At 61.0% G+C, this 27582-nt stretch overlaps 2 protein-coding genes across 3 annotated transcripts; both read left to right on the top strand.

Annotated features, from left to right (window-relative positions):
* E2F2 (E2F transcription factor 2) lies at positions 1-8406 on the top strand. Its single transcript, XM_030504300.1, has 6 exons — positions 1-453; positions 5212-5299; positions 5596-5815; positions 5918-6076; positions 6257-6371; positions 7110-8406. Exons 1-6 carry the CDS (start codon positions 166-168, stop codon positions 7593-7595), a joined length of 1356 nt encoding a protein of 451 aa, XP_030360160.1. The 5' UTR covers positions 1-165; the 3' UTR covers positions 7596-8406.
* Positions 8407-10238: 1832 nt separating this feature from the next.
* Positions 10239-27029, top strand: ASAP3 (ArfGAP with SH3 domain, ankyrin repeat and PH domain 3). Of its 2 annotated transcripts, none has more exons than XM_030504299.1 (26): positions 10239-10451; positions 13808-13880; positions 14261-14406; positions 15927-16001; positions 16290-16339; positions 16569-16695; positions 18446-18531; positions 19236-19311; positions 19393-19479; positions 19774-19883; positions 20472-20541; positions 20758-20845; positions 21418-21466; positions 21562-21749; positions 21851-21984; positions 22483-22577; positions 22884-23064; positions 23317-23402; positions 23496-23611; positions 23704-23771; positions 23915-24022; positions 24128-24371; positions 24453-24690; positions 25137-25275; positions 25496-25618; positions 26108-27029. In XM_030504299.1, exons 1-26 carry the CDS (start codon positions 10326-10328, stop codon positions 26180-26182), a joined length of 2958 nt encoding a protein of 985 aa, XP_030360159.1. In that variant the 5' UTR covers positions 10239-10325; the 3' UTR covers positions 26183-27029. The 2 variants fall into 2 exon arrangements, with proteins under 2 accessions (XP_030360159.1, XP_030360157.1); XM_030504297.1 differs by having other exon boundaries at positions 25134-25275.
* The last annotated feature ends 553 nt before the right edge of the window (positions 27030-27582 follow it).

Here is a 27582-nt window from a genome sequence, read left to right as displayed (position 1 = left end):
GGGAGGTTTTGGGGCTAAACCCGCTTTTTCCCGCCCGGTTTTGGTCGCTTCGCTGCGGGCTTTTCCCTCCCCAAATGAGGTGGTGACTCCCCCCCTACCCCCGCCTTGGGGGGTGCTTCTGCCCCATCCCTCCCCCGAGCTGAGGCTTCTCGGAAGGACTTTGCAATGCTGCGGCTCCCTAGGGGAGTGTCCCCCGCAGCGGGGAGGGGGGGGACCGTCCTCCTGCCCCCCCCTCCGCATCACCACCAGCAGCACCCGAAGAAGGTTATGTCGGTGATGGGCTCCTCCGGGCGGGGGGGGTCCAGCCTGGGCAGCCCCCCGTTACCCGCCGGCTGCTTCAGCCAGCTCTACACCCATGTAAGCGGCCCCGCTCCTCGGGGAGGGGGTCTTTATGCCACCCCCCAGAGCCCCCAGCTCAGGACCCTCCGCTCGGCTTCAGCGGGACGGCTGCAGGTAAGGTGTCTGCACCCCATCCTCTTCTTGGGCATCACTTTGGGGGGCGCTGGGGGGCTCCATGCAGGGCGGGGAGCAAGGGGTGGGTGACCGCAGGATATACAGCACCATCCCCTTCCTCGTTTTGAAGCTTCTCTCGGGGTCTGCGCCCCTTGAAGGTGTCTCTTCGGGGCTGGGGTGGGTGAGATTTTAAATCAGAAGTGGCAGTGAAATGGCTCATACGTTTCTCAGCTTCCCTTTGCCCTTGCGTGCCTGCAGAGCTGGCTCCCGGCTTCCGCTTTTCACCCTTTGGAGCCTTTTTCCTCCTCTCTTTCTGGCTTGGCAAACCTCTTCCCACCTTAGGGTGGGAAGGCACCAGTCCTGCCCTCTGGGTCTCCCCGCTTTGGGGCTGTGACCCGCAGGGTGACGTGGGGGGACATGGGGTTTGGGGCTGTGACCCAGCACCCAGGGACATGGTGGGGACAAGGGGTGGTTCAGCGCCACCGCCCAAGCTCGGTTCCTGCCTGCGGTTACGGGGCGGGGGGAGAGAAGGGGGTTCGAAGCGATCCCCATCCTCCATGGGACACTCCGAGGCTTTGAAGCAGGGACAGTGATGCCGAGAGCCATGTGGGTTGGCATGGGCAAGGGGCTGCTGGCCCTGCCTGTGTCCCTGTCACCCAGCCCACTGCCACTAAACAGGGAAACTGAGGCACAAGTCGGGCGCTGGCCCAGTGTCCGGGATTGGGGTGCATGGGTGCCTCTGACCATCCCATCCCATCCCTCCTCCTGAAGGGCCCCCGCTGGCAGCTGGCATTTAATTCCTGCCCGCCGCAGCCCGGGCGTGCATCCAGCCCTCACTGTGAGCCTCTGTTCTCCCGGATCCTGGGGGGGATCCCAGACCCCGCTCACTCCAATTGAGGGGGTTTTAAGGCTTCATTGATTGACTGATTCTGCCTTTTCCCTGGGCCTTGGTGCCAGCTGGGGCCATGGCCACGGCTGGGGACAGGGGGTGTCTTTGCTCCCCTCTTTGTGCCATGGCTGGGGGCTGGTTGGGCTGTTGTAAGTCCCGTCCCAGGGGGGCTCTGGAGCCACCTGTCTCCTCTCCAGCCTCTTTGTCTCTGAACCATGTGGGATGCTGCATCCTGCGCTGTTGGTTAAGGGGACATCTGCCCCTTCCCCTAAAAATACCCTAAAACCTCACAGTCCCATTTCCATGCATCCCTGTGGAGCTGGTTTTGGGCTAACAGCCTCTTTGGCATCACCATCATCATCATCACCCCTGCCAGGAGATATTCGGGGTGCTCCTGCCTGTGGCTGTCCCCTGAATGGGGTTTGAGGGAGCTTGTGTGGCACCTGGGGACATGAAGTGCTTAGTCTCAAGTGACACCTGGGGACAAAAGGTTTTGGGCTAATGGCCTCTTTGTCATCACCACCATCATCACCATCACCTAGCCAGGAGATGCTCAGGGTGCTCTGCACACAACTGTGCCCTGAATGGGGACCTGGGGGGCTCATGTGACACTTGGGGACACTAAGTCCTCCTGCATCCCCCTCACTGTCTTGCAAGTGGTGTTCCCCTCTGTCCCCATCCCATTCCCTGATGTTATCCCGTTCCCAGCCCCACACCCCGTTTATGACACAACCTTTGTGTGCAGATCCGAGGCAATCTTTATAACAAGCGTTTCCTCCCCATTCCCAAGCAGGGCAATTGCAGCCGCTCCCATCTCCCTGATGGATTTGTGCTGGATAACTGAGCTGGGGTCACCTGGTCCAGCTAGAAGCAGCCCATCACCCTGTGTCTGGTCATGGGGAACAGGGAAGGCTTGTTCCTGGTATCATATGCATTTTGCCTCTGACTTGAGGGTCCTGCAGTGGGTCAGTATGTTTCCCACCCATGAAAAAGGAGTGTTTTGGAGAGATTTTAGCATGTGCCAACCCCATCCTCAGTATTTATCATGGCCGTATGGGGTCTCTATTGGGTTTGTGGAGTCTTGGGGGGCTCAGCACAGTGAAGGACCCAGCAACGTCCCTGCCTCCTCTGTGCTGGAATAAGGCTGTTCAGAGTCCGCCGTGGTTTCGGTGTGAGCTGGCAGGGCTGAGCAAAGAGCACCCTGTGGGTGCTGGGCTGGAGCACCCTGCACCCTGGCCTTTGCTAGGGTGACCCATGGTGATTCCATCCCCTTCTCGATCCCATCAAGGGTTTTCCTGCCTGGGCAGGAGGGGGGTTTTGGGGGTGCAGGGTTGGGATGGGTGGGAAGGTGGTGGCTGTTGTGCTGCCCTCAGAGGGGCTTTTTCTGCCTTTGGCTTTGACAGCCTCCAGCTCCTCTCTGCCAGGGGATGTCTCCAACCAGGCCTTGCCCTTCCGTCCGTGCTGGGCTGGGGATGGAGATACCGGCTTCATCTTGGAGTGGGGAGTGGTACCGAGGGTGGGGGTACTGCCTTCCTCCCCGGCTCCAGGCCTGAGGTTGTCCTCCCTCCCCTGCCCACCATGGGGCTGAAACCCCTCAAATCTGGGCGTTCTGCATCCTCCTATCCTCACTAGCTCTCATCTATCCCAAAGGCGGGGGGGGCTGCTCTGGGGGGGTCTGATCCAGCAGCCCCTTGTCATGAGCAGCATCCCTGGCACGGTGGCATGATTCCGGGGTGCCCCATGCCCCCCCGCCGGTTCTGGGTGCCCATCCCTGGGTGCTGCTGTGTTTCCCATGCCCCCGCCCCTGGCACAGGGGATGCACTGGGGGGGGTGGCACAAAGGCAGGGCCTGGGCAAGCCCGGAGAAGGCAGCGGGTGCTGTTGGCAGCAGGAGCTCCCCAGGGCCCCCCCGAGGGGACAGGGCTGCTCTGATGCTGGGGCTGGGAGCAGGGTGTAGCCCCCGGCACTGAGGGCTGTTGGCAGGCAGAGCTGGTGGGGGGCCCGGCTTCACCCACCACCACTGGCTTCATCCCTCCCCGTCACCCAGGGCAGGACTGAGCCTCTTTTCTCACCCCAGCATCATATCGGGGGGTTCCCCCATCCTGGCAAATGGCTCGAGGGGGGGTGGCCCCGCCATGCCCTGGGGTAGGGGGGTCTTGGGGTTTAGTCCTTCCCCGCCCCATCTGCTCTGGGTCATCCCACCCTGAACCCTGGCAGGGTGCTGGGAGCCCCTCGCTGTGCCCCGCTCAGCTGTCGTGTGCCTAATCCTGCCAGGCCGGCGGGGGGGCTGGCAGCTGGGACACAGGGGGGACCCCCTTGTCCATTGTCCTTTGCTGTGCGTCCTCCCCACTGCGGGGTCCTGCCTGAGCCCACCAGGCTCCCCCCTGCCCTGAGCTACATGTGGGGTCCCCTTTTCCCCCCTCCTGTGCAATAGGAAAGGGAGACCACCTTGGTGGCTGCGGTCCTGCGGGGGGTGGTTTGTAGGTGGCTTGTGGGCACCAGGACCTGCTGTGGGTTGCTTCGGTGCCTCAGTTTCCCCATTGCTTGGGCAGACGGGGAAACGTCATCAGTGGTGGGAACACAGGGAACATCAGTGTGTGGAGAAGGAAGAGTTTGGGTGCCAGGAGAAGGGGGGGGGCAGGATGCTGCTCCCCCCCATCCCAAATTGCTCTGGCAGATGCACGGGGTCTCGTCCGGGGCAGGTGTTTCCCATGCACTCAGCGTTAACCATTGGGGTGCCGGCAGCTCGGGGGGGGCACATCCGGGGGGCACAGGGCTGGAGATGGAGGCGAGTTCCCTGGGGAAAACCTGCTCGGGGAGAGGGAGGGAGGGAGGGACCAGATTCCCACAGGAGCTTCAGACCAACCTGGCTCCCTGGAGGGGGCGGAAAGCAGCCCCTGGCGCCTGGTTCCCACCCCGAGGTGCCCAACCCTTCCCCACGCAGCGGGGTGTGCTCCCCAGGGAGCCGCAGTAGGAGCCAGCACTGGGACCATGCGGGACGTGCTGGGGGGGACCCTGTGGGACAGCCCGGCCTGGGAGCAGGTACTGGGGGGGGCTATGGGATGGGGCTGGGGGGGCTGCTTTGTGTTGCTTGAGCCAGAATGTGTGTGTGTATGTGTCCAAAATCCCCCCGCTCATATGTAGGGGTCTGAGGGGGGAATTTGCATGTGGTGGGGGGGTGGTTTGGTGACACCCCCCCCCCCCGTCCCTTTTCCCCGGGTCTCTTTGCCCCAAGTGATGCTTTGGGGCTGATTTCAAGTTGCTGTTTGGCCCTGGCAATGGGACAGTGTGTGTGGGGAGGTGGCCCCCCCTCCCATCTCACCCCCACCACAACCTTGCCCTGGTTCCCCTCCAGCTGAGTGCACGTGTGTGGGGCACCCGGGAGCAGCTGGGTGCCCTCAGCTGCCTCCAACCATGGCCGGCAACAAGGGGGGGGATGTGTGTGATGAAACCCCGCACCCCAACACGCCATCTGCTAGGGTGGGAGGGCAAGGATCCCGCCTTGGAGCTGCCACATTCCCAGGGCTCGGCCCTATGGAGCTGTGCCAGGAGCTGGGGGTGAGGGGAAATCCCGGTGGGTTCCCTGTGGCTGCCAGGGGCAGGAAGCCACGGGGGGGAGCTGGGGCCCCCCAATCTCCTCCCTGCTGAGTGCTGTGGGAACCCTTCCCACAATGGGTTTTGCAACAGGATGAGCCTCTTGCAAGATACCTCCATTGGCCTCCATCACCTTTGAAGGTCCCTTCCAACCCAGACTATTCTTTTCTATGCTTCTATCCCAGGCTGCGGCACCCAGGGCTCACCCCATGCCCCTGGGGGTGTCTGGGGGTTGCCTGGCTCGGTCCCAGTGTGGGCTTTTCTTTCCTGCTCCAGGCCAAGAGGAAGCTGGACCTGGAGGGCCCTGGATTCCGCACGCCCAAGGGGAAGGGCAGGACGCTGGCACAGGTCCCCAGCCCCAGGAGTAAGTGGTGCTGGATGAGATGGGGCAGGGGGGAGCTTGGAGGGGGACAGACCCCATTTCTCTCCTGTTAGAGCTGCTGCCACGTCCCCTTTAGCACCAGCCAAGGTGCTAAAGCAGCTCTTTGAGCCGCTCCAGCTCACTGCCCCAGCAGACAGCTCCCTTGGGGGGGCTATTTCTGGGTTATTTCTCTGCCAGGGTCGGGTTGTGCAGTGTTTCCTGTCCCCAGCCCTCTGTCACCTCCACCGCACATCCCGCACTAAGGACACGATGGGGGCTTTCCCCTCCTTTCCCTGCAGCTCCCAAGTCTCCCGGGGAGAAAACCCGCTACGACACCTCTCTGGGGCTGCTCACCAAGAAGTTCATCCGTCTGCTGCATGAGTCTCCCGACGGCGTCGTGGACCTCAACCGGGCGGCCGAGGTGCTGGGGGTGCAGAAACGCCGCATCTACGACATCACCAACGTGCTGGAGGGCATCCAGCTCATCCGCAAGAAGTCCAAGAACCACATCCAGTGGATGTAAGTGGTGCCGTGGAGGCAGGCACGGGATGTGATGGGGTAAAGGGCGCAGGGGAGGTGGTTTGGGATGTGCTGTCACTCAGGTGCCATCTCTGTCGGCAGGGGAACGGGGCTCTTTGAGGACACGGCAGTGATGGTGAAGCAGCAGGCGCTGCGGGGGGAGCTGGCCGAGCTGGCCAGGATGGAAAGGACCCTGGACCAGGTCCTGCAGGACTGTGATCTGCAGCTCCGGCAGCTGGCTGACAACGAAGCCAACCAGAGATATCCTTGCTGCACAGGGACACAGGGAGGGAGGATGGGCTCTTGGGGACCCCCTTGAGCTCCTTCTCCTTCAATTCGCTTTCCCTGGGCTGGGGGGTCTGTTTGGAGGATGCTGCTGAGATAGGGGATGAGCCACCCTGCTTGCAGCCGGTCGTTTTCCTATACCTCATCCCTGTCCACGCTGGCCTATGTCACCTACCAGGACCTCCGTGCCATCAGCAGCTTCCAGGAGCAGACAGTGATCGCAGTGAAGGCTCCTCCGGAGACGCAGCTGGAGGTGCCGGACTTCAGTGAGGTGTGTGTGGGGCCGGGAGCTGCTCCCCTGCCCTTGCAGCAGGGTCAGGGCCAGGCTGTGGGTGCATCTGCATCATAGAATCATGGACTGGTTTGTGTTGGAAGGAACCTTAAATCTCCTCCAGTTTGAACCCCCCGCCACGGGCAGGGACACCTTCCACTAGAGCAGGTTGCTCCAAGCCCCTGTGTCCAACCTGGCCTTGAACACTGCCAGGGATGGGGCAGCCACAGCTTCTCTGGGCACCCTGTGCCAGCGCCTCAGCACCCTCACAGGGAAGAACTTCCTTATATCCAACCTGAACTTCCCCTGTTTCAGTTTGAACCCATCACCCCTTGTCCTATCGCTCCAGTCCCTGATGAAGAGTCCCTCTCCAGCATCCTGGTAGCCCCCTTCAGACACTGGCAGCTGCTCTGAGGTCTCCACACAGCTTCTCTTCTCCAGGCTGAACAGCCCCAGTGTTCTCAGCCTGTCTCCATACAGGAGGTGCTCCAGCCTCTGATCATCCTCGTGGCCTCCTCCGAACTTGCTCCAACAGCTCTATGTATCTGGGGCATCTTAAGGGTGCAGCCCAGCATGGCCTTGGGTGGTTTTGGGGTGTCTCCATGGGGCTGTTTGATCCTGGGCTGGTCATTCAGGGGTTGCAATGCTCTGCCTGGACCCTGCATGGGTTGGGGCAGTGGGGTGGGATACAGGTGCCCTTCTGCGTATGCCCCGCTGAGCCTTGCTCTGCCCCTCCAGGATAACTTCCAGCTCCACCTGAAGAGCACCACCAGCCCCATTGAAGTGTACCTCTGCCCAGAGGAGATCCTGGAGGAGAGCCCCACCAAGGACCATGGCGTCCCCTCCACTGCCACCTCCCCACGGGACCACACCATGCCCCTTTCTCTGCCAAATAGCCCTGGGCCAGCCCCACAGCTGCCCCACTCCATCCCTCAGAGTTGGGGGGGCCCAGGAACCCCCTCGTCACCCCCATCTCTGCCTCTCTATGTGCCGGGGGGGCCCAGCTTGCTGCTGGAGGTGGAAGCTGGGCTCCTGGGCTCTCCCCACCACCTCCTGCAGCAGACAGAGGACCAGCTGCCCTGCGCCTCCTCCAACCTGGACTTGGGGCCCTTCGTCACCTTCTCACCCCCCCTGGGGCAGGACGATTACCTCTGGGGGCTGGAGGATGAGGGCGTCAGCGACCTCTTTGAGGCGTATGACCTGGGGGACCTGCTGAAGCACTGAGCATCAGGGACATTCCCGTTGCCTTTGTCCCCTCTGGTCACTTGTGTTCTGAGCGTGCAGGGTCTCTGCGGGGTGGCTGGACACTGTGGGGTGGGTTGGGGTGATGAGGGTGGTGATGGGCGCTCATGGTGGCTGCCCTGGGTGGCTTCTCCTCGCTCTCCTGGGTTGGTTGTCACCTCAGGGCTGTGTTTGTCACATCCGGAGATGTGGAAAGGATGCAGCCAGGTCCCATCCCAGCCATGGGGTGCCAGTGCTGATGCTCCCCACTATAAGCTCCCACCACTGTGGGGCTGTTGGTGGTGCCTGTGGGTGCATGGGGTGGGATAGGGTGGCAGAGAAACCCCTGTCCAGAACAGGCTGCACTGGGGGGGGGGGTGTCATGTTTTGGGACCACTGCCCTGTTATACTGGTTCTTTGGAACCATGATGGCACATTTTGAGCAGTTTCCCACTCCATGGCTGGAAAATCCTTAATAAACCCCATGGAGAGGGCCTTGGGAAGCAGCGTGGGATGAGCCCCTGGACATGGAGCTGGATAGGGCTTTGCGTTGTGCCATTGTAAGATAGATGTACTTATTGCACTGTATTTATATGGGCCCCCCTTTGGCACAGCGCTGGTGGGGGTCAGGTTGGCGGGTTGGTTTGCAAGTGAGTGTATTGAAGTTGTCCTTCCTTTGGGTTGGTTCTCCTGCGGTTTGGCGCTCGGGTGCTGTGGGTGAGAGTGTGTTTTTGGCATGGAAAAACTTGTGGCATTTGATGTTTTCTGCCCGGGAGGGGATAAAATGAAATAAAAGACAACTTTGGTGTTGGAAGGGGCTGTTTTCCTTTAAGCAGCAAAATGCTGGGGAGGGAGGGAAGGGATGGGAGGAGAGAGGCGTTGGGCTGGTTTTGCTCCTGTTTTCAGTGTAAAAAAGCCTGTTTTGGGGGCTTTTAACTAGACGGCTTGCTCTGGAGGAGCTGGTGGAGATGAGGTTGAGATGAAGCTGTGGCTGGAGTGAGGGAAACGGGTCTGACCTGCTGCCGGTCGGTGATTTCCAGCCCAAATCCGGTTGGGATGAGCCTCTGCCCGAGCTTCATCCCCTTGAACCAGGAGCGTGGGAAAAGCCCTGGGGCTGGGTCCCTGCGGGTCCTGGGGATGGGATGAGCTTGTGCACCGGGTTTGAGGGCAGGTTGGGTGGCTGCGGAGCAACACATCGGTGGGGCTGTGCCCACGGAGGGTCCTTCCGCATGGGGCTGCCCCAGGTCACCAGCTCCTGACAAGTCACAGTGTGACTGGGTGATGACAACAGTGCCAGTGGCACCCAGCGCTGACTGGGGTATGCAGTGATGGTCAGGGTACCCAGTGATGTCCGGGGTACCTGGTGATGGCCAGTGGTACCCAGTGATGTCCAGGGTATCCACTGATGCCTGATAGTACCCAGTGACATCTGGTGATAGCCGATGGTACTTGGGGTTCGTCTGGTGGAGCGGAGGAATAGGAGGAGGAAGACGACGAAGAGGAGGAAGAAGAGGAGTAGGAGAGCCCTGAGCCGGGTAAGCCGGGTGAGGGGCACAGAGTGCTGCATCCCCGGTCCCATCCCCATCTCCCGTGTCCCGGCGCAGCGGTGGGTGTCCGGGGGCCGTGTCCCCCCCCCCCCACCCCGCAGTCCCCAAGCTGGCCAGGAGGTGGCAGGGCCACCCCAGCAAAGGGGCTGTCCCCAGCCCCGCGGTACCCCCGTGTCCCCCAAGGGAGGCTCTGGGGGTGCATGTCTGTTGGGGGGGTCTTACCCATGGGACCAAACCTGAACCCAGTATTGCAGGTGTGGCCTGACAAGTGCTGGCTATATGGGACAACGACATCTTTGCCTCTGCTGGTGATGGCCTTGTTGACGTTCCCCAGCATCTTGGTGGCTTTCTTTGCCGCTGCTGCACACTGGTCACTTCTATTCAGCTTGTGCCCACCAGGACCCCGAGGTCCCTTCGCACAGAGCTGATCCCGGCCTGTGCTGTACTCTTGGATTGTGTTTTCCCGGGTGCAAGGCCTGACACTTGTCCTTGTTGAACTCAGACTCATGGAATGGGTTGGGGTGGAAGGGACCTTAAAGCTCCTCCAGCTCCAACCCCCTGCCACGCACAGGGACACCTTCCACTAGAGCAGGTTGCTCCAAGCCCCTGTGTCCAACCTGGCCTTGAACACTGCCAGGGATGGGGCAGCCACAGCTTCTCTGGGCACCCTGTGCCAGCGCCTCAGCACCTTCACAGGGAAGAGCTTCTGCCTCAGAGCTCATCTCAATCTCCCCTCTGGCAGGTTAAAGCCATTCCCCTTGTCCTGTCCCTACAGGCCCTTGCCCAAAGCCCCTCTCCAGGTTTTCTGGAGCCCCTTTAGGCACTGGAGCTGCTCTAAGGTCTCCCCTTCAGGAGCCTTCTCCAGGCTGACCCAGCCCAGCTCTCTCAGCCTATCCACCCCATGATGTCCCTCTCCCCCCGCTCCATCCCGCTCATCTCGCCCCTTCCCGAGCATCCCCTTGTATTACCTCTCTGCACCCCCAAGCCGGGGTGTGCGCGATGCGAACCCCACCGTGTCCCTTCTCCTTTAACGGCCGGGCGGGGCTCCCGCATGACGCGGGGGGGCGGGCGCAGCTCCCGGGGCCGGGCACGGGGCGCTGAGCGGGGCCTCGCCGGCACCCCGGGGCGCTCCGCACCGGAGCCCACCCCCCCGGTCCCTCCCGCGCCCCCCGGTGCCGCCCGCACCATGCCCGAGCAGCTCAGCGTGGCCGAGTTCCTGGCGGTGACCGGCGAGGACCTCAGCTCCCCGGCCGCCGCCGCCTTCGCCCCCAAGATGCACAAGTGCCGGGGGGCGGTGGGGGCTCTAGAAGAGGTGAGTGGGGTTCGGGGGGGGGTCGGGAGTGTGCCCCGCCTGAGCACACCCCCCGCAGGACCCATAGGTGCTAGTCCAGCACCCAGCGCCCGCTCCGCGGGACTCCTTCATTCCTTGGGCTTCTGTTTATCGGGGTCCCTTCACCCCGAAACCCCCCAGCAGGGCTCGGTTTGGCTGGTGGGCACCCTAAAGTGGGTATTTTGGGCAGCCTAAAGTGGGTGTTTTAGGGCCCTCGGGCCGGTTGCATCCCCCCAGCAGCCCCAGCGGACGCTTCTCTGAGTCCAAGGGCTGCAGAAATGAGTAAAACTCTTCTTTAAACCTCCTTCAAAGGGTTAATTTCCAGCTCCGGGTCCCCCTCCCCGGGGCCAGGGCATCCCCCGCCCCGGTTCAGGGCATCCCCTCCCGGGGCCAGGGCACCCCCCCGGGGCTGGGCAGAGCATCAGCCCCAGGGGTCTGTCTGCTGTTGGCTTCCTGGAGCCAGCCCTGGTGTGCTTCGGTGTCCCTGGAGGTGCCCCCTCTGCTATTAAAGCCATTTTAATCTTCCCCCCCTCGCCAATCCCCGGCAGCGTTTGCAGGCAGGGCGGAGGTGGTGGGGGTGCCTTCGTCCCCCTTCTCCTGCCTGGAATAAAGGCGGTTTCCAGCTGGTTCCGTGGCTTTTGACAACTCCTCTTAGCGAAGGAATGGCTTTGAAGGAGAGCCAGGGCTGGTGGGGAGCGCGGGGCCCCAGGTGCCGGGATCCCCGGGGGCGGTGGGGTGGGTGTCCCAAGGCCTGGAAGTCTGGGGATGCACCATGGAGCATCCTGGTCCCTGCCAGCACGTGCTGGCCGCTGCCCTGGATTTTCCTCTCAGCCAGGAATGGGGAGGCAGCTCCAGCCAGGAGGGAGCAGCAGGGATTTCATTTGGCTGCTCTGGAGGTGAAGGGGGATACGGGGATGGGGGCAGGAGCAGAGGCATCCCCCTGGAATGGCAGGGCTGTCTGCGGGGTTTGCTCAGTAAAGCTCCAGTGAGCATGGCTGAGAGCTGGGAGTCATGAGTGTGCTCCCATCCCACTGGAGGTTGTGGGAACCCTTGTGGGGACCAAACCTCTGCCAGGCCTTTGGTGTCCTGATGCTCCAGCATGAGGGGAAGTGGGAAATCCAAGCAAAGGAATCCCAGCCCCACACCATCCTCTGTGCCCTGATGGAGCAATAGTGTCACGTGAAGGACAGCAACAGTGGTGGCTCTGGGGAGGACTGGGGACCAGGAGAGACTCTCTGTGACCAAACTGAGCCTTGGTCTTCCCCATCACCACCCCAGCTCCCTGCTGGTGAACCAACAAAGGAGGGAGGATTCCTGTTCTTGCTCCAGCAGCTGCGGGGTGGGAAGGGGTGACCGTGTCCCACCAGGTCCCCAGTACATAGAGGCACAGCCACATGCACCCATTTGGGACCTGGTCCCAGACTGTGGGGACAGGAGTGATGTGAGTGAGCAGGGTAAGGGCTAGAGGCTGGTGCTCACCCTGTCACCATGTAAATAACCCTGTGGCCCTGCCATACACTGCCCTTTGCACCCAGGACATGCTGCATCCTGCTCCCAGCCCCATAGAGCTGTCACCCTGGTCCCTGGCACCCGCGGTGGCTCCTTCACTGCGCAGCACGAGCCGGCAGTGGTGGGGGGGAAGGCAGAAGAATGGCCTCATTGAGCATCCCCATGGGCCTGGGTGGCAGTGGCTGCTGGAGGTCCCCAGGCTGTGGTGCAGGTGTGGATTCACCCGTTTCCTCCATCCCCACTGGGAATCCCTCGTGCTTCCATCCTGCTGTGCTGATGTCCTCAGCGTCCCCAGACCTGGAGCCCTCATCCCTGGCTGGGCCGGGGGGTGATGGGTGCTGTGGGGGACTCCAGACATCACTGCCCCCCATTGGGAGCGTTGTCCTGGTGCTGCTGAAGCCCATATCCCCAGAAGCCATCTCGGCACACCAGGGACGCCAGTGATGCCCAGAGCAGTGCAGTGATTTCCTCTGCATTTACCACCCCGGTGCCGGGCTCTGCCTGCCCTGTCCTCACTGCTTGGCTCATGGACCCCTTCCCAAAAGCCCCTGTGTCCTTCCTCAGAACATGCCTAATCCCTGCTCCACACTGGCCCCATATTCAGCCTCCTGCTGCCCTGTCCTGGACACTCAGAGCATCTTCTTCCCCCACTTGCACAGTAACGCATCCAGAGCTGCCTCAGTTTCCCCTTCCTGAGGCTATGCCAGGTTTCCAAACCTGGAGCTTCCTGGTGTCTAGCCCTGGCTTCCCTCCCAAGGCAGGGGATGCTCCAAAGAGCCAGGCATGTCTGGATTCGGTGCAGAGAGGGGCTCCCTACTGTAGATGTATTGCAAGACCCCTCCAGGCTGGGGGTTTGGCTCCTTCCCCAGCCCCAGCCCCTTCCCTGCTGGCTCATCCCAGCCAAAGCTCATCTTGCAGCATCCCATCCAACAGGGAGGGCCTTGGAGAGCAGCTCCGGAGCCAGGCTGACCCCAGTGTCAGGAAATCAGCCTTGACATCAGTCCCAAACCCTTCAGCCTTGAGAGCAGGAGCGAGAGAAGCCTCTTTATTGCAGCTCCTCCATGGTTTCATCCCTGCCCTTCTTTGCTGTTCACGCCCTCTAAATATTTCCAGCCTGTTATCATGCCTCTGGTACCTGCAGCCAAGACTCCCTTAACCCTTTCCTATGGCTGGGGCTGGCGTTCCTTAACCCTTGCTGGATGCTCTGCAGGGAGCAACAGTGGCCGGGTTGGTGTCGGGGTTGAGTTTGCCCTGGTGCTTGGTGGGGGCAAAGGGGCTGCCTGGGTAGGGATGGATGGAGTGAGGCTGGAGGGGGTGTGGACACCCCCCCCCCCCCAGTTGTGGGATTTATGTGATTTAGGTCCCTGTTGGGCACCGGTGGGAGGTGGGTCCTGCGTTTGGCTCTCCCATGGACCTCTGTGGGGAGCTGGACACCTCACAGGGCTCTCACTGGCCATAGGGACACATGGCAACAGGCTGGTTTATTCATGCTCTGTGATGCTTCATCCCGCCCTTGGTTGGAACAGCCCCTGCGAGAGCCAGGGAGGCATTTCCCATGGTCACTGGGATCCAAAGAGGCGCTGGGCATGCTGGCCAAGCCTCTCACCCCTTACATCTTGCTCCCAGCCACCTCTCTGGGGCAGCCAGAGCCATGGGCACCACAAGCCTGGCAGGGCTCCGGTGTTCCCGCAATGCCTCCTTCTCCTCTCGCAGTGGTGGGAGCTTGGCTGCTGCCCCACACATCTGCATGGCAGAGCAGCAGCAGTGGGGCTGAGCGCTGGCTGTGCTTGGCAGGGCTCCTGAGCTCCGCTTGTTTTCCTTCTCTGCAGAGCCTGGATGGGGACCAAGCCGTGCTCCAGAGGATCAGGAAATATGTGAAAGCCATTCATGTCTCCGGGCTCAGTGAGTTGTGCTTCGAGAGGGGATGGGCATTCCTGGACCACCAGGCTGGTGGGCTCTGTGATGGTCTCATCCTCCACCCAATGCTGTATCATGGGGTGATGCAGGCGGACAGCGGCGTGGCCATAGGTGCTTGGGATGTGGGTGCTTGTAGCCTCTCGACGTGATAAGGTGCCAAAAACTGTCTCAAAAAGATGTAAAAAGGGGAAATTGAGAACTTGAAGGGAGCTTGTTTAGGGCACAGCACTGCTGTCCTGCAGCAGGATCAGCCCAGGATCCCCAGGAGAGATGGGGAGATGGTTGCTGGTGGGACATCGTTACGTGATGCTCTCCAGGGATGGGTGCTGCAGGGTCATGTCCCTCACTGGTGTCTCCCCATGCAGCCCATGTGGAGAATGAGGAACAGTACAGCGAGGCCCTGGAGAGCTTCGGGAACAACCACCTCTCCCAGAACAACCACGAGCTTTCCACCGGCTTCCTCAACCTGGCCGTGTTCACCCGCGAGGTCACTGCACTCTTCAAGAACCTGGTGAGCTGCCCTGTGTCCTCCTGCTGCGGTGGAGGGAGGCTTCACCCACCCATTGCTGGGGTTCACAGCGTCTCTGGTGCAAGCTCAGGCTGTTCTCTGCATCCAACAAATCCATCTGGATTTGGGAACGTGACCTCCCCTCCTCGCAGTTTAGCTGCCCTTGACCATGGGCAGCAATCCCCAGCTCCCATCCTGAGCTTGGTAACACACTCCTCGTGCTTCCAACCCATCCAGCGTGCCTGTTGCTGGATTGACAGCTCATTCCCAGCTCCTCTGGGATTCGCCGAGCAGTTGGAGCTGCTCTTTTCTCTTTTTCCCCCCTTTCTTCCTGGTTTTCCCCTCTCACATCAATTGCATCTCTTGATCTCGATTGCCAAGAAGTAAATCAAAGCCATGCTGAGCTCGCAGCCCCGGGAAGCAGAGCCGAGCCAGCAGCGCCTTCCCCACCTCAGGAATGGCTCTGGTGGAGAAGTTGGTGCCAGGTCTGCGCAAAGCCCTGGGGGGCGTTTCATGACCTGGTCCCCTCTCTGGTCCCTTTCACATCCCCTCTCCCAGGGGTGTTTTTGGCTCTGCATAAGGAGTTTTAGTTCTGTTGCTCTTCCCCTTTAGCTCTTTGCATCTTCTTCTCCCACTTACCCCATTCCGGGCCTCCCCGCTCCTCCCCTTCCCCATTCCAGGCTGTCCCAGCCTGGCCAGACCCCCATGCTCCAGAGGGGTCTGTGGGATCCATCCTGATGGAGGAGTCGGACCAGTTCCCGGCCCCCCACTGCTGCTCCTCTGCTCCCCCCACTAGCCCTGGAGCAGGGTTATGTGCCAGGACCCTTGACTGGATCCAAAAGCCAGGTTTTCCCTCCTGGAGCTGTCAGAAGTGAGGTGCCCCATCCCCACGGAGCTGTCGGAATGGGGATGCCCCTTGTTCAGGGCTGGTCCCATGCCCCAGAGCTGGGTTTGTCTCAAGGAGACCAAAAGCCTTCGGAGCCTTGAAAAGGGATCTGGGTGCAGTGGGGAGGTTCCGTGTGGGTGCACTCAAATGGGGTGCTGCACCATGGGGTGCATGGAGGGACACCATGTCCCTACCATGGACCCCTGCACAGCACTGGTGGTGGTGGTGGGTGGCTGCATTGCTGTCCCCAAACCCCATGAAAGGGGGACGTTTTGGGAAGCCCCTTTGGCACTGGGGGGCCATGGAGGGGCTGGTGGCATCACTGGGTGCCGCGCTGTGGGGGGACAGGGACGGGGTGTCGATGGAGGGGAACAGCTTTGGTTTTGGCAGCCGTGGCGCTGATGTGGTTTGTGGGAAGGGCCCCACGTCAGACATCTTGCAGCCAGCTCCAACAAGCCCCAGCCTGCCCGGTGCCTGGATCCCGGATCCAGCCCTGCTTCCAGCCTCTTTAAGCCTTCACAGGGCAGCGATGGAGCTGTGCGGAGGTCCCAGCACTGGGAGGGACGCAGGGCTCTGGCTCCTCGACCTGCCCTGAGGTGGGGACTCTATGGGGTGACCCCATCTCTACTCTTCACAGGTACAGAACCTGAATAACATCGTCTCCTTCCCCCTGGACAGCCTGCTGAAGGGGCAGCTGAAGGACGGGCGCCTGGTGAGTCCCCTCCAGCGCTGTTCCCATTTGGGGACATATTGCAGCGAGACCCGTTACAGGCTTGGCTCACATCTGTGGCCAGAAGAAGGAACCAGTACCTCGGGTGGAAGACAGCAGTGAGGGCTGGGAATGACAAGAACCAGGGGTGGAGACCTGGTGGGGACAGCCTTTGTCCCCAAGGAGCAGGGCAGGGTGCAGTAATGAACAGCAAAGCCTTTGGCTGCTTCAGTGCCAGCAGCTCTTCCACCTTCCCTGACGGATGCCATTCCCTCTTCCCTTCCTCCACAGGACTCTAAGAAGCAGATTGAAAAAGCCTGGAAGGATTATGAGACCAAAGTGTAAGGAACACGCTGCCTCAGGCACAATCCTCCTAATCCTGCTCTGCACAAAGGTGTTTTGTCCTGGGGCTGCACTGATTGATGCCAGTTTGCCATCGGGAGGGCTCTGGTCCAGCCTTTCCCAGCTTAGAGGGGCTGGAGATGTTTCTCCTGATCCCATTACCATCGCAGCCCCCTGCATGGGACACCCCTCGGGATGACCCTGACCTGCTGCTGTGCTGTCCCACAGGGGGAAGATGGAGAAGGAGAAGGAACGAGCCCGCTTGGCCGGGGTCATCCAGCCCGAGCCGACCGCAGCCGAGGTGGCCGAGGACATGCAGAAGGAGCGGCGGCTCTTCCAGCTCCACATGTGCGAGGTAGGGGTAGTGCGAGGATGGGGACATCAGAGCCTCATTGTGTCTCCAGAACCAAAGCAGCCCCATGTGGGTGCTCTGTGGCACCCTCCGCTGTCCCCATCCCATCCCTGCATGGTCCCAGCTCAGGGATCCCCACTCCATCCCCCAACTTGGGGTCTCTGGGATGTGGCTGTGAATGGCACCCATGGGTTACGCTGCAGCAAGGCACCCAGGGTTCTACCTGCATCCTCCCAGAGGCCGACATTTGGGGCAAAAAGTGAGCTTTTTGGGTCACATCCAGAGGTTGGCTTTGTGGTTTGACCCTATTCTCAAAACCGCTTCAGGAAGTTCTTGGTTTTGGTTTAGGGGGGCTCATGAGTGGCCCCACATCCCCAATGATCCCGGGGGTCTGTTCTCAGGTGAGATAGGAATAGGTGAAGTCTGGAGACCCAATGTCAGCCCCACAGCGAAGAGGGACCCCAGCAGCCCCATAAGCATCTCAAGAGTGACCCAGAGCAGGGGACAAGTCCCCAGTGGCTTGTCCCAGGGGTCTGCCACATCCTCGAGGACCAGGCAGCAGCATCAGAGCCTGCAGCCGTGTGTCCTTCATCCTGGCAAAGGGGTGCAGGGAGGATGCTGCACCCGCCACAGCGGGACCAGGGAGCTGGGACCCAGCCAGATGAGTCACTGCCTTGAATAGCACCACTGTGAAACACAGAACAGTGCTTGGGAACAACGGGAGCTGCATCCCGGCCGGGGAGGGACCGCTGCCGGCAGCGCTGGCACGGGTGTGTGTGCGCCAGTGTGCACGAGAGCTGCTGCTTGCCTGGGAATGGGGGGCATGAGGCCATTTCACCCCAGGGGTGATGCGTGGGGTGGTTGCATCTCCCCACCGTGGGCCATCTTGCACCCCCAGGGGGTGGGGATGGGTGGATGGATGTAGTTGGACCCGGATCTGGGCAGTGCTGGGAGCATCCCTCTGTGAGGCTCAGCCAGCACTGATTGGGACCTTCCCCTGCCACTGCACGCTGCACGCCCCATGGGAGCCAGTTGGCTTTGCATCTCCAGCTTGTGTGGAGCCATTTAGCCAGCCTTTCGCTTCCTGGGGTACCAGGAGGCTCCGTACCCAAGGCTCTACCCCATCACAGTGCTTCCCCACCATGGAAAGCCTCTGGAACTGCCTTCCCCTCCCCTTCCTTCCCACTGGAAAGCATCCTCCAGCAGCTGTGCCGGCTGGAGAGGAGCTCCAAGGGGGAAAATCTCTTCCCCTCCCTTACTTTGCTCAGGGTGAGCAAGGCTCTGGGTCTGTCCTGCCTGCAGCTGATGGATGGGTTGGATGCATGAAGCTGAAATTCCCCATCCCACAGGACAGCTCCGTGTGGATTGCAGAGCTCCGGGGCTGATGTGCCGCAGGTGCTGGGTTTGTTTGGAGCCAAGGGGTCATGTCTTCAAAACCATTTCATTTTCCCTTCATGAGCTGCCTTGAGTTTGGGTTATTTATTAACTCCAGAAGCACGGAATGACGGGAGAGGAATGCTTGGCTGGGAGCCCCGGGGGCCTGCCTTTGGTCCTTGAACTGTTCAGGGCTTGGAGGACTTCCAGAGCCAGGTTTTATTGAGGGTGGTCCCCAGCCTTCAAACCCAGTGTTTAACGCTCCTCCCTGCACTGGGAAGGGAGGCAGGGGCCGCGCAGGCTCTTGCCTCTTTCCTCTGGGATGCTTCCAGCCGCTCCTCATCTCCATCACCTCACCGAGTGTCTCCTCCTCCTGCAGTACCTGCTGAAAGCCAGTGAGTCCCAGATGAAGCAGGGACCAGATTTCCTGCAGAGCCTCATCAAGTTTTTCCATGCACAACACAAGTAAGTGCTGCTGGGGTCACCCCTTGGAGGTCCCATGAGGGTCTGGGGGGCACCTTCTCCCATCCCAGCTCCATCAAGCTGTTGGTGAAAAGCCCATCGCCCTCCAGTTGTACCCAACAACGGGGGGTTGAAACGTGCTTTGTTGGCTTGAGGAGCTGTAAACGTGTCCGTGGGGGCCGGGGGAAGGGGGTTGGCTTGGGATGTAGCTGATGATTTGGTTTCTGGATGGATTTCCAGGGATGAGTTCAGCTGAGTGGCTCCACTGTTAGCCAGGGAGCTCAAAATGAGGGTGTTTGGAATGAGGATTAACATCCACTTGCCTTTCTCCTTTGCTCCATGAGGCTGGAATAGCAGCGTGTGGGTGTCATGTCATCACCTCTGGCTCTCGAGCGGGAAAACTGAGGCAGGGAGGGGACAGTCCTGTTGGATAAGTGTGGGGCTGTGACCCAGAGATCCCCAGGATGTGGCCTGTGGGGCGAGCTTACATTGCACCAGAGGCCAATCCTGCGTGCCAAACACCCCAAATACTTGTGGTATCCAGACCCCATGGGCTGAGCTTGGGGTCCCAGTAGGATAAAGAAAATGCAGCTTCGCTGGGTGGGAGGGTGTTGCTATGCTCTCAGGCCACGTTGTATCTAAAAGATCCTCTTTCTTCCCCTCCATCCTCCCCATCTGCATCTCAATCCCATGGAACAAATGCCCAGTTTCTTCCAAGACGGCTGGAAGGCTGCCCAGAACCTCTACCCCTTCATTGAGAAGCTCGCTGTGTCCCTCCATGCGGTAAGCCCCCACATGTCCCCCCCAGCTGCTGAGGCCGCCCGCACTCAGTGCAGCAGTGAGGGCAGCCGCCTCCCTTCCCAGCTCCACCAAGCGCAGGAGGAGGAGGTGAAGCAGCTCACACAGACCCGCGATTCCCTCCGCAGCATCCTGCAGCTGGAGAACAAGGAGGTGAGATCCCGAAATTGGCAGGGGGGAGGCGGGAAGGTGCTGGGTGCTAGGGGCCGGGGTTAGCTTGGGGATGGGAAGCAGCAGGGCAGGAGGAGCTGGGGACCAATGGGGACATCTGAGGGAGCAGGGCAGGAGATTTGGGAGATGCTCCGAGGCTGGGAGGGGATGGGGAGCTCTGCAACCCGATGGACACTGCATCCACATAAGGATGAGGTCACTTGGGGGCAGCAGCCACCTCTGTACTTCTCACTTTGCTTTCTAAATGCCTTTTCCCCCCCACTTGGGTGAGCTCAGGAAAACCTGAGCAGGAAGAACTCCGGCAGTGGCTACAGCATCCACCAGCACCAAGGGAACAAGCAGTACGGGACAGAGAAGTCAGGGTTTCTCTACAAGAAGAGTGATGGGTGAGGATGGGGGTTAGTTGCCCAGAGAACTCCTGCCTCTATCCTGGTGTTGATGTGGGCTGGGAGAGCACCATGCTCATGGGAGGCCCCGTGAGGTGGAGCTGTTGGGGTGAGGTTCTTGGTTGCTGTTAGGCAGGTCTGCGGGTGCAGTTGGTCCCATCTGGTCTTAAGCATCCATCAATGCTTGGAGAATGGGATGTTTGCCCAGGCTGGGAGAACTCAGGGGCTGGTGGGTCTCCAGCTGGGGAAGGAGGAGGTTTGGAGGTGGTGCAGGGGGCCTTCCCCTGCCAACGGTTTGGTGTCATCAGCCCATTTCTTATCTGCAGACCCCCAGCAGGCTCTGGTGCTTCTCCTGCGATGCTCTCCCGGGTATAGCTGGATGGGCACAGAGGCTGGTGCTGTGGGTTTAGTGTCCTTGGCTGTGGGTCTCCAGAAATAGCCACATGTCCAATAGCACAACCCCATGTCCAGAAATCCATTGGGTCTCTCATGAGAGCGTCTGTAGGTGTCCTGGGAGGCAGAGGGATGTGGGTGATCAGGGCCATGCAATGCATCCTCACTCCTCCTCTTCCTCCTCCTCCTCCTCAGGATCCGCAAAGTGTGGCAGAAGAGGAAGTGTGGGGTGAAGTACGGCTGTCTGACCATCTCGCACAGCACGGTGAGGGGCCGTGGGGGGGCTGCAGCACTGACCTTGACTTCTCCAAGCCCTGTTCTCCTGCAAGGGGTTGGAGAGGGTCTGACTCTCCTGCTAATCCCAAGAGGGACCATCTGGGGATGGTAGCACTGGAGTTGCCATCAGAAGGACGTGCTCCGCGCTGCACATCCCACCCCTTCCCGATCCCTTCCTAACCTGCCTCCATCCTCACACCCTCAGATCAACCGTCCCCCCGTCAAGCTGAACCTCCTGACCTGCCAAGTGCGGCCCCACGCCGAGGAGAAGAAATGCTTTGACCTGGTGACACGTGAGTGCCCGGGGCGGGTGTTTGTCCCACATGCCGATGGGAACTGCCCATGGGAAGTCCCTGGGTTTTACCAGCGGCTGGCTGGTCCTCTGCCACCCATCTGGCTCTGGGCATCTCCCAGGAAGGACCAACCTCTCCAAGGAGATAGAGCAAGCTCAAGAGAAAAAGAGGTTGCAAGAGGGCTTAGGTGATGGAAGAGTGATATGCAATGAATCACAGAATCGCACTCTGGTTTGGGTTGGAAGGGACCTTAAAGCTCATCCAGCTCCAACCCCCTGCCACGGGCAGGGACACCTTCCACTAGAGCAGGTTGCTCCAAGCCCCTGTGTCCAACCTGGCCTTGAACACTGCCAGGGATGGGGCAGCCACAGCTTCTCTGGGCACCCTGTGCCAGCGCCTCAGCACCCTCACAGGGAAGAACTTTCTTATATCCAACCTAAATCTCCCCTCTTTAAGTTTGATTTAATTTTATATTAAAGCAGCCCCTTTGGAGTAGTTTCAGCCCCTTCCTGCTATCCTGGGCATCCCCAAATCCCTTCCCTCACCTTCTTCCCCTCTCCCCATCCCTGCAGACAACAGGACATACCACTTCCAAGCGGAGGACGAGCAAGAGTGCATTGTGTAAGTGCTGCAGCCCATCCCCACTCCTTACAATGCCTGATCCTGCTCTTCCTTCCCCATCCCCATCCTCCTCCTTACGGCTCCCTCCTGCCCAGGTGGGTCTCGGTGCTGCAGAACAGCAAGGATGAAGCCTTGAGCAATGCCTTCAAGGGGGACCCCAGCAGTGGCGGGGCAGCGGCGGGCGGTGGGGCGGATGGTGGCGTGCAGGAGCTCACCAAGGTGGTCATCAGCGAGGTGAAGAACATGCCTGGAAACAAGCAGTGTTGTGACTGTGGGGCCCCGGGTAGGTTGGGGTTTGGGATGTCCCCCCACCTCCCTGGGTGTGGGTTGGTTTGCAGCATCCATGGGGCTGGGTGGTGATGCTGAGCTCTCCCCCACCTCCAGACCCTACGTGGCTCTCCACCAACCTGGGCATCCTGACGTGCATCGAGTGCTCCGGCATCCATCGGGAGCTGGGCGTGCATTACTCCCGCATCCAGTCCCTCACGTTGGATGTCCTCAGCACCTCTGAGCTACTGGTAAGCTGCTCCCTGAGCCTGAAGAGCTCATGGCCACTGGGAATCATAGAGCCATAGAATGGTTTGGGTTGGAAAAGACCTTAAGATGATCTAGTTTCAACCCCCTGCCATCACCCTCTGTCCCAAACCTACTGGGAAGCAGAGTTCATCCCTCCTCCTCCATCCCATCTGTGCCCAGTTTGCTCCAGCGCTCATAAACTTGCCTCAGTTTCCCCAGCAGCAGTTTCCAGCCCCCACTGTGGTGGTTTGGGCAAGGGTGGGTGTCTCTGCTTGCTAAGGGGCTGGATGCTGCCAGCCCGTTGGGATTTGCACCCTTTTAAAACAGACTTCCCTTACCATGGAAGAGCATCATCCCTGGGGGAGATGCTGCTCTGGGAAGGTCCTGGGTGGATGCAGTGGGTTCCTTCCCTCTGTCTCCAGGATGGAGATGGGGATCTGGCTGGGGCAGGGCGAGCATGGCTGGGGGGGCTCATCTCCCCTATCCCTTTCTCATCACAGCTGGCTGTCAGCGTGGGGAATACCCGCTTCAATGAGATCATGGAGGCCACGCTGCCCAGCCAGGACTGCCCCAAGCCCTCGGCCAGCAGCGATATGTGAGTTGGACACTGGCCAGGGGGCTCGGGGTGGGCTGGGAGGAGGAGGAGGAAGAAGAGGAGTGCATGGTGCGTGGTCAGTCCTCACCCCCATGCTGCTGCCCATTGGCTCTGAGACAACCCAGAGATGGGAGAAAGGGGAGAACTAGGTGTCATCACTGGGTTTTGGTGGGGATCTACAGCATTCTTGGACCCTGAGGGTTCAGGAGGGGGCAGGAGCCCAGCAGTGCCTCTGGCTGTGGCAGGGATGAGGAGGGTCTGGTCTGTGTGTCCATCCAAGCCCACGCCACAGCACCCTCCTCGCAGGGCTGCCCGCAAGGAATACATCGTGGCCAAGTACATGGAGCGCCGCTACGTGCAGAAAAGCGGGCGCGAGGACCCCCATCGCCTCTGGGAAGCCATTCGTGGCCGGGACCTCCTGGCCCTGCTCCAGGCCTTTGCCGAGGGCCAGGATCTGGCCAAGCCCCTGGCCAGCCCCGAGGGCCAGGTGAGTGCTCTGCTCCCTCTGCCTGGCAGCAAACAGGGGTCTGCCCCCTCTGGGTGTCCATGCTCAGGGTTCTCCTGGCCTTTGGGTGGAGGGGTGGCCTTGGGAAGATGAAGAATCCTTTGGTCCAGCTCTCCCCTGTCCTTCATCTCATGGGAGATGAGCATCCTTGGGTCTAGCTCTCTTCTCCCTTCTATCTCATGGAAAATGAGCATCCTCATGTTGATCTCTCCTCTCCCCTCCACCTCTTGGCAGGACCCGGGCGAGCTGGCACTGCACATGGCCGTGCGCCACGCTGACAGATCATCTCTTCCTCTGGTGGACTTCATCATCCAGAATGGGTATGTCCCCTGCCCGCTTCCCATGCAGGAGCACACGGGACTGATGCTTGCGTGCCCTTGAGCCTTGAGTTTCTTGCCGGTGGCCCTGCGCAGGGGGATGCTGGACCGGGTGACGCAAGACGGGAACACGGCTTTGCACTACAGCGCGCTCTACAACCAGCCCAACTGCCTCAAGCTACTCCTGAAAGGCAAAGCCACCTTCACCACTGGTATGGGGCTGGGACGGGGGGTTTGGGGTTCTCCAGTGGGAGCACAGAGCAGGGCTGTGACTGGGAGCCATCCCCTTTTGTCCCTCGGGCAGTAAACGCAGCAGGAGAGACGGCTTTGGATGTGGCAAGGAGGCTGAAGCACACCGAGTGTGAGGAGCTGGTAGGTGGGATGGAGGATGAGGGAGATGCTCAGGCTGGGCAGAGGGGTCTGAAGCACTGGGAGAGGACTGGTGTGGCGGCAGGGGGCTGCTGGGACCTGTCCCCCCCCATCCTGACACCCTCCTGCCCTTCCCCATCCGGCAGCTGGAGCAGGCACAGGCAGGGAAGCTCTCCCTGCAGATCCACGTGGATTACGACTGGGAGCCCCCCCAGGAGTTCCCCTATGACAGTGAGGATGAGCTGGAGGAGAAGGTACCCATGGGATGGTGTGGGGGGGCACACCCCACACCCCAGCGAGGGCTCTGGGTGTGCAGACCCCCGTGTGGGGCAACCCTGGAGCTGGGTGCCTGTCCCCAGGTCAGCCCCCTCCAGCGCTCCTTCAAGGGCACGTCACCGCTGGCCACCAGCCCCCCAGCCGCCTGCCCCCAGACCCGCTGGAGCTGCATGGGGATGGACATCACCAACAAGACCTACGAGAGCATCCTGGTGCCCTCACGCCCCGTGCCCCGCCGGGCCCACAGCGAGGAGATCCCCCCTCCGCTGCCCCTCAAAAACCCCACGCGGGGCAGCGCCCGCCCCAAGCCCAGCCACAGCCCCACTGGTGAGTGGGGGAGTCACCCATGGGCTGTCCCTTCGCACAGACCCCCAGGTTATTGTCCCCCCATCTCGTGTTGTCCCACAGAGCGCCCTGAGCTGCCCCGGCAGACGTCGGAGCCCCACTTCTCCGGGCTCCCCTCTGCCGGCAGTGTGGGTGCCCTGGATGGCACCACGGGACCCCCCGGCACCCGCAGCCCCACTGAGAGCCGGCGGGCAGCGTACTGGGAGACCCGCTCCGAGACAGAGACCAGTGCGCGGCGGGGGCCAGAGCTGAGCCCTACGGCGAGCAGCACAGCCCCTGACATCCCCCCCGTCAAGTTTGGGTATGGACATTCCCCCGTGTCCCAGTGTTGGGGCTGGGGGGGCTCATTGCGTCTGGTGCTGCTGAGTTGGCTTCATCCCACACCAGCCACCCCCCTTAGGCATGGGGGACATGGAGCAAAGGGGGCCTGGAGTCCCCAAGGGAACTGATGCTCTGGGATGCAGGAGGGGACAAGGGCAGCCTCAGGGGTGCTGAGTTGTCCCTGGGGAAAGTGATGCGGGTTATTTGGGGTGACACCAAGACCCCCTGCAAGTTATCAATCTCCCTTTTGGGAAGTTGTGGTGGGATGGGCTTCTTGGAGGGAGGACGGGGCCCATCTCCATCAGCAGCCAGGGGGCTGTGGGGTGATCTGGGTCCCATGGGGGAGCTCTGACCCCACTGAGACCCCGCAGGAAGGGGGGTGGCACAGCAGAGAGGGGGTGACACTGTCCTCGCTGTCCCCAGCAGCTCCGAGAGCACCCGCTCCTACCGGCGCATCAGTGGTGGGGGGGGCAAAGCGGGCTCAGCTGTGTGCCCCCAGAGCCCTGGTGAGGACCCCAATGTGAGCAAGGTGCCCCCTGTGCCCATGCCCAGGAGATTCGCTCCGGTAGGTGCCACGACTTGGGGGGGCAGTCTCAGAGGGGCTGTGATGATGATGGTGGGGGGGGGGGTCACGCTTTGCATGCCCAGACATGCCCTTATCCTTCCCCTTGTCCTTCCTCTATCCTGGGGTGGAAGATGGAGGGATCAGGGGTGTCACATCCCTGCTCCCCCATTGGGGTTGCTTTGGGGGGGGGTCTGTGACCCCCTCGCCCATCCCTTTGCAGGCCAAGGGGAGGCAGAAGCGGGTGAAGGCGGTGGCTGACTGCAAGGGGGACAAGGCACGGGAGCTGACCTTCTCCAAGGGAGAGGTGATCGTGGTGACACGGGAGGAGGACGAGCAGAGCTGGGTGAGTGTCACCAGGGCACCCACAGATGACGGGGCCCAATCCTGGTCCAGTCTCCCCCCAGTTGGAGGATGCTGAGTGTTCATGGGGGGTGCAAACGGGTGATGGCCCCATCTGTGATGGAGGAGGTACGGGAGGGGTCACACTGGTGTGTCACCACAGCTTTGCCTCTCTAAATCCTTCTGGGAATGGGGATATGAGCCCCAAAGCTTCTCCCCTACCCAAGATCATATCATGGAATGGGTTGGGGTGGGAGGGACCTTAAGGCTCAATCTCCCCTCTGGCAGGTTAAAGCCGTTCCCCTTGTCCTGTCCCTCCAGGCCCTTGTCCAAAGCCCCTCTCCAGGTTTCCTGGAGCCCCTTTAGGCACTGGAGCTGCTCTAAGGTCTCCCCTTCAGGAGCCTTCTCTTCTCCAGGCTGAGCACCCTCAGTTCTCAGCCATATCTCAGAGCTGGGGCTCCCATGGCCTGACCCCCCCTCTTTGCACCCCCAGGTCGGCTTCATCGAGGGTGATGGTTCCCGCACCGGAGTGTTCCCCGCCAGCTTCGTGCACCTCCTGCAGGACTAATGGGTGCCCATGGCCCCTTTCCCCTCCTGCCCTTGGCTGGGCCCTGAGGCAGCTCCCACTATCCTCGGCAGGGCCGGGACCCTGCTGTGGGACCATGCAGTCCCCTTCCATTGGGAATACCATCCATGGATGGTGGCTGTGGGGAGCTGAAGGGCTGCTGCCCGCCCTGTGGGTAGGGCAGAGTCCAGGCACGCTCGCTGCACTGATGGGCTGAGATGTCCCTTGGTGTCCCCTGCTCCTGCTGCTCTCCCATGGGCTCTGCTCATCCCTGGGGCTTTCTTCTCTCCTGTCCGCATGGATGTGGGGATGGAGGAGCTGCACTGGGTGCCCCTCACCCTTCTCTGCTGGGGAGCCATGGACCCCCCTTCCCAGCTTGGGGGCTTTTCGGGGGGGACAGGGCTGGGGAGCAGCTGTGTCCCCCCTGTCCTTCTTCTCTACCCCAACTGTGAAGCCTTTGGGATGAGGAGGGAATAGCAAAGGGCTTATTGACCTCTCCTTGGGGGGCTGGTGGGCTCTGGGGGTGCTTCCAAGCTTCCTCAAGCCTGGTAGCACAATGCCATTCCCTGCTTTGGGGGGGGTCAGGTGGCACCACAGAGCTCCTGCCCCATGTCCCTTGCCTGGGGTGGGTGCTGGATCACCGCCCCAGCCCTGGGGGGCTCTTCAAGGGGATTTTACAGCTGTTTGTGGGACCAATGTCCCCCCGTGCCGGTGCCCTTTGGGAGCCACCTACCTCCGTACCCCCAATTCACCCCATTCCCTTTCTCCTTTTGGGGTCAGATGTTTCATCTCAAACTATTTTGTTCATGTTTTCTGTCTGTGGTTTCTAATAAAACCATGGGTTTTGTAAGGGCCTGGCTGCACACTTTGGGGCCCAGCCCCTGCCATGGGGCTGACAGTCCCCATCCTGCCTGATGCTGAGGCCATCTCCCAGAAGCTCTTTGGGTACCAGAGTCCCCGTGAACTCCCAGTGCCCATCAGGGATGGGAGCCTGGGGTTTGGGGTGCTGTGCATAGGGGAGCACTGTTCTGGGGGGGCTGTGTGTGGGGATGGGTGCACCAGGTTGGGGTTTGGGCAGTCGTGGGTGTCCTCCCTGCATGGGATCTGGAGTTGGGTGCTCACCCTATGGTTGTGTGTTGAGCACGGGTGGCACGCTTGCTGTCACCGTGCACCTGGTGCTCCCGTGGATTCTGCAGAGCAAACCTTGGTGCAGGCTTAGCCTCCTCCTTGCCAACACCATAGAGAACCACAGCCTGGGTTGGATTGAAGGGGCCTTAAAGCTCACCCAGTTCCAAGCCCCTGTGTCCAACCTGGCCTTGAACACTGCCCCATCCCACAGCTTCTCTGGGCACCCTGTGCCGGTGTCCACCACCCTCAACAGGGAAGAACTTCCTTATACCTAA

This window comes from Strigops habroptila, chromosome 12, assembly GCF_004027225.2.
Source record: "Strigops habroptila isolate Jane chromosome 12, bStrHab1.2.pri, whole genome shotgun sequence".
In the NCBI taxonomy this organism is placed as follows: Eukaryota; Metazoa; Chordata; class Aves; order Psittaciformes; family Psittacidae; genus Strigops; species Strigops habroptila.
Note: the sequence above shows the minus strand (reverse complement) of the source record. Positions and strands in the feature narration are given on the sequence as shown.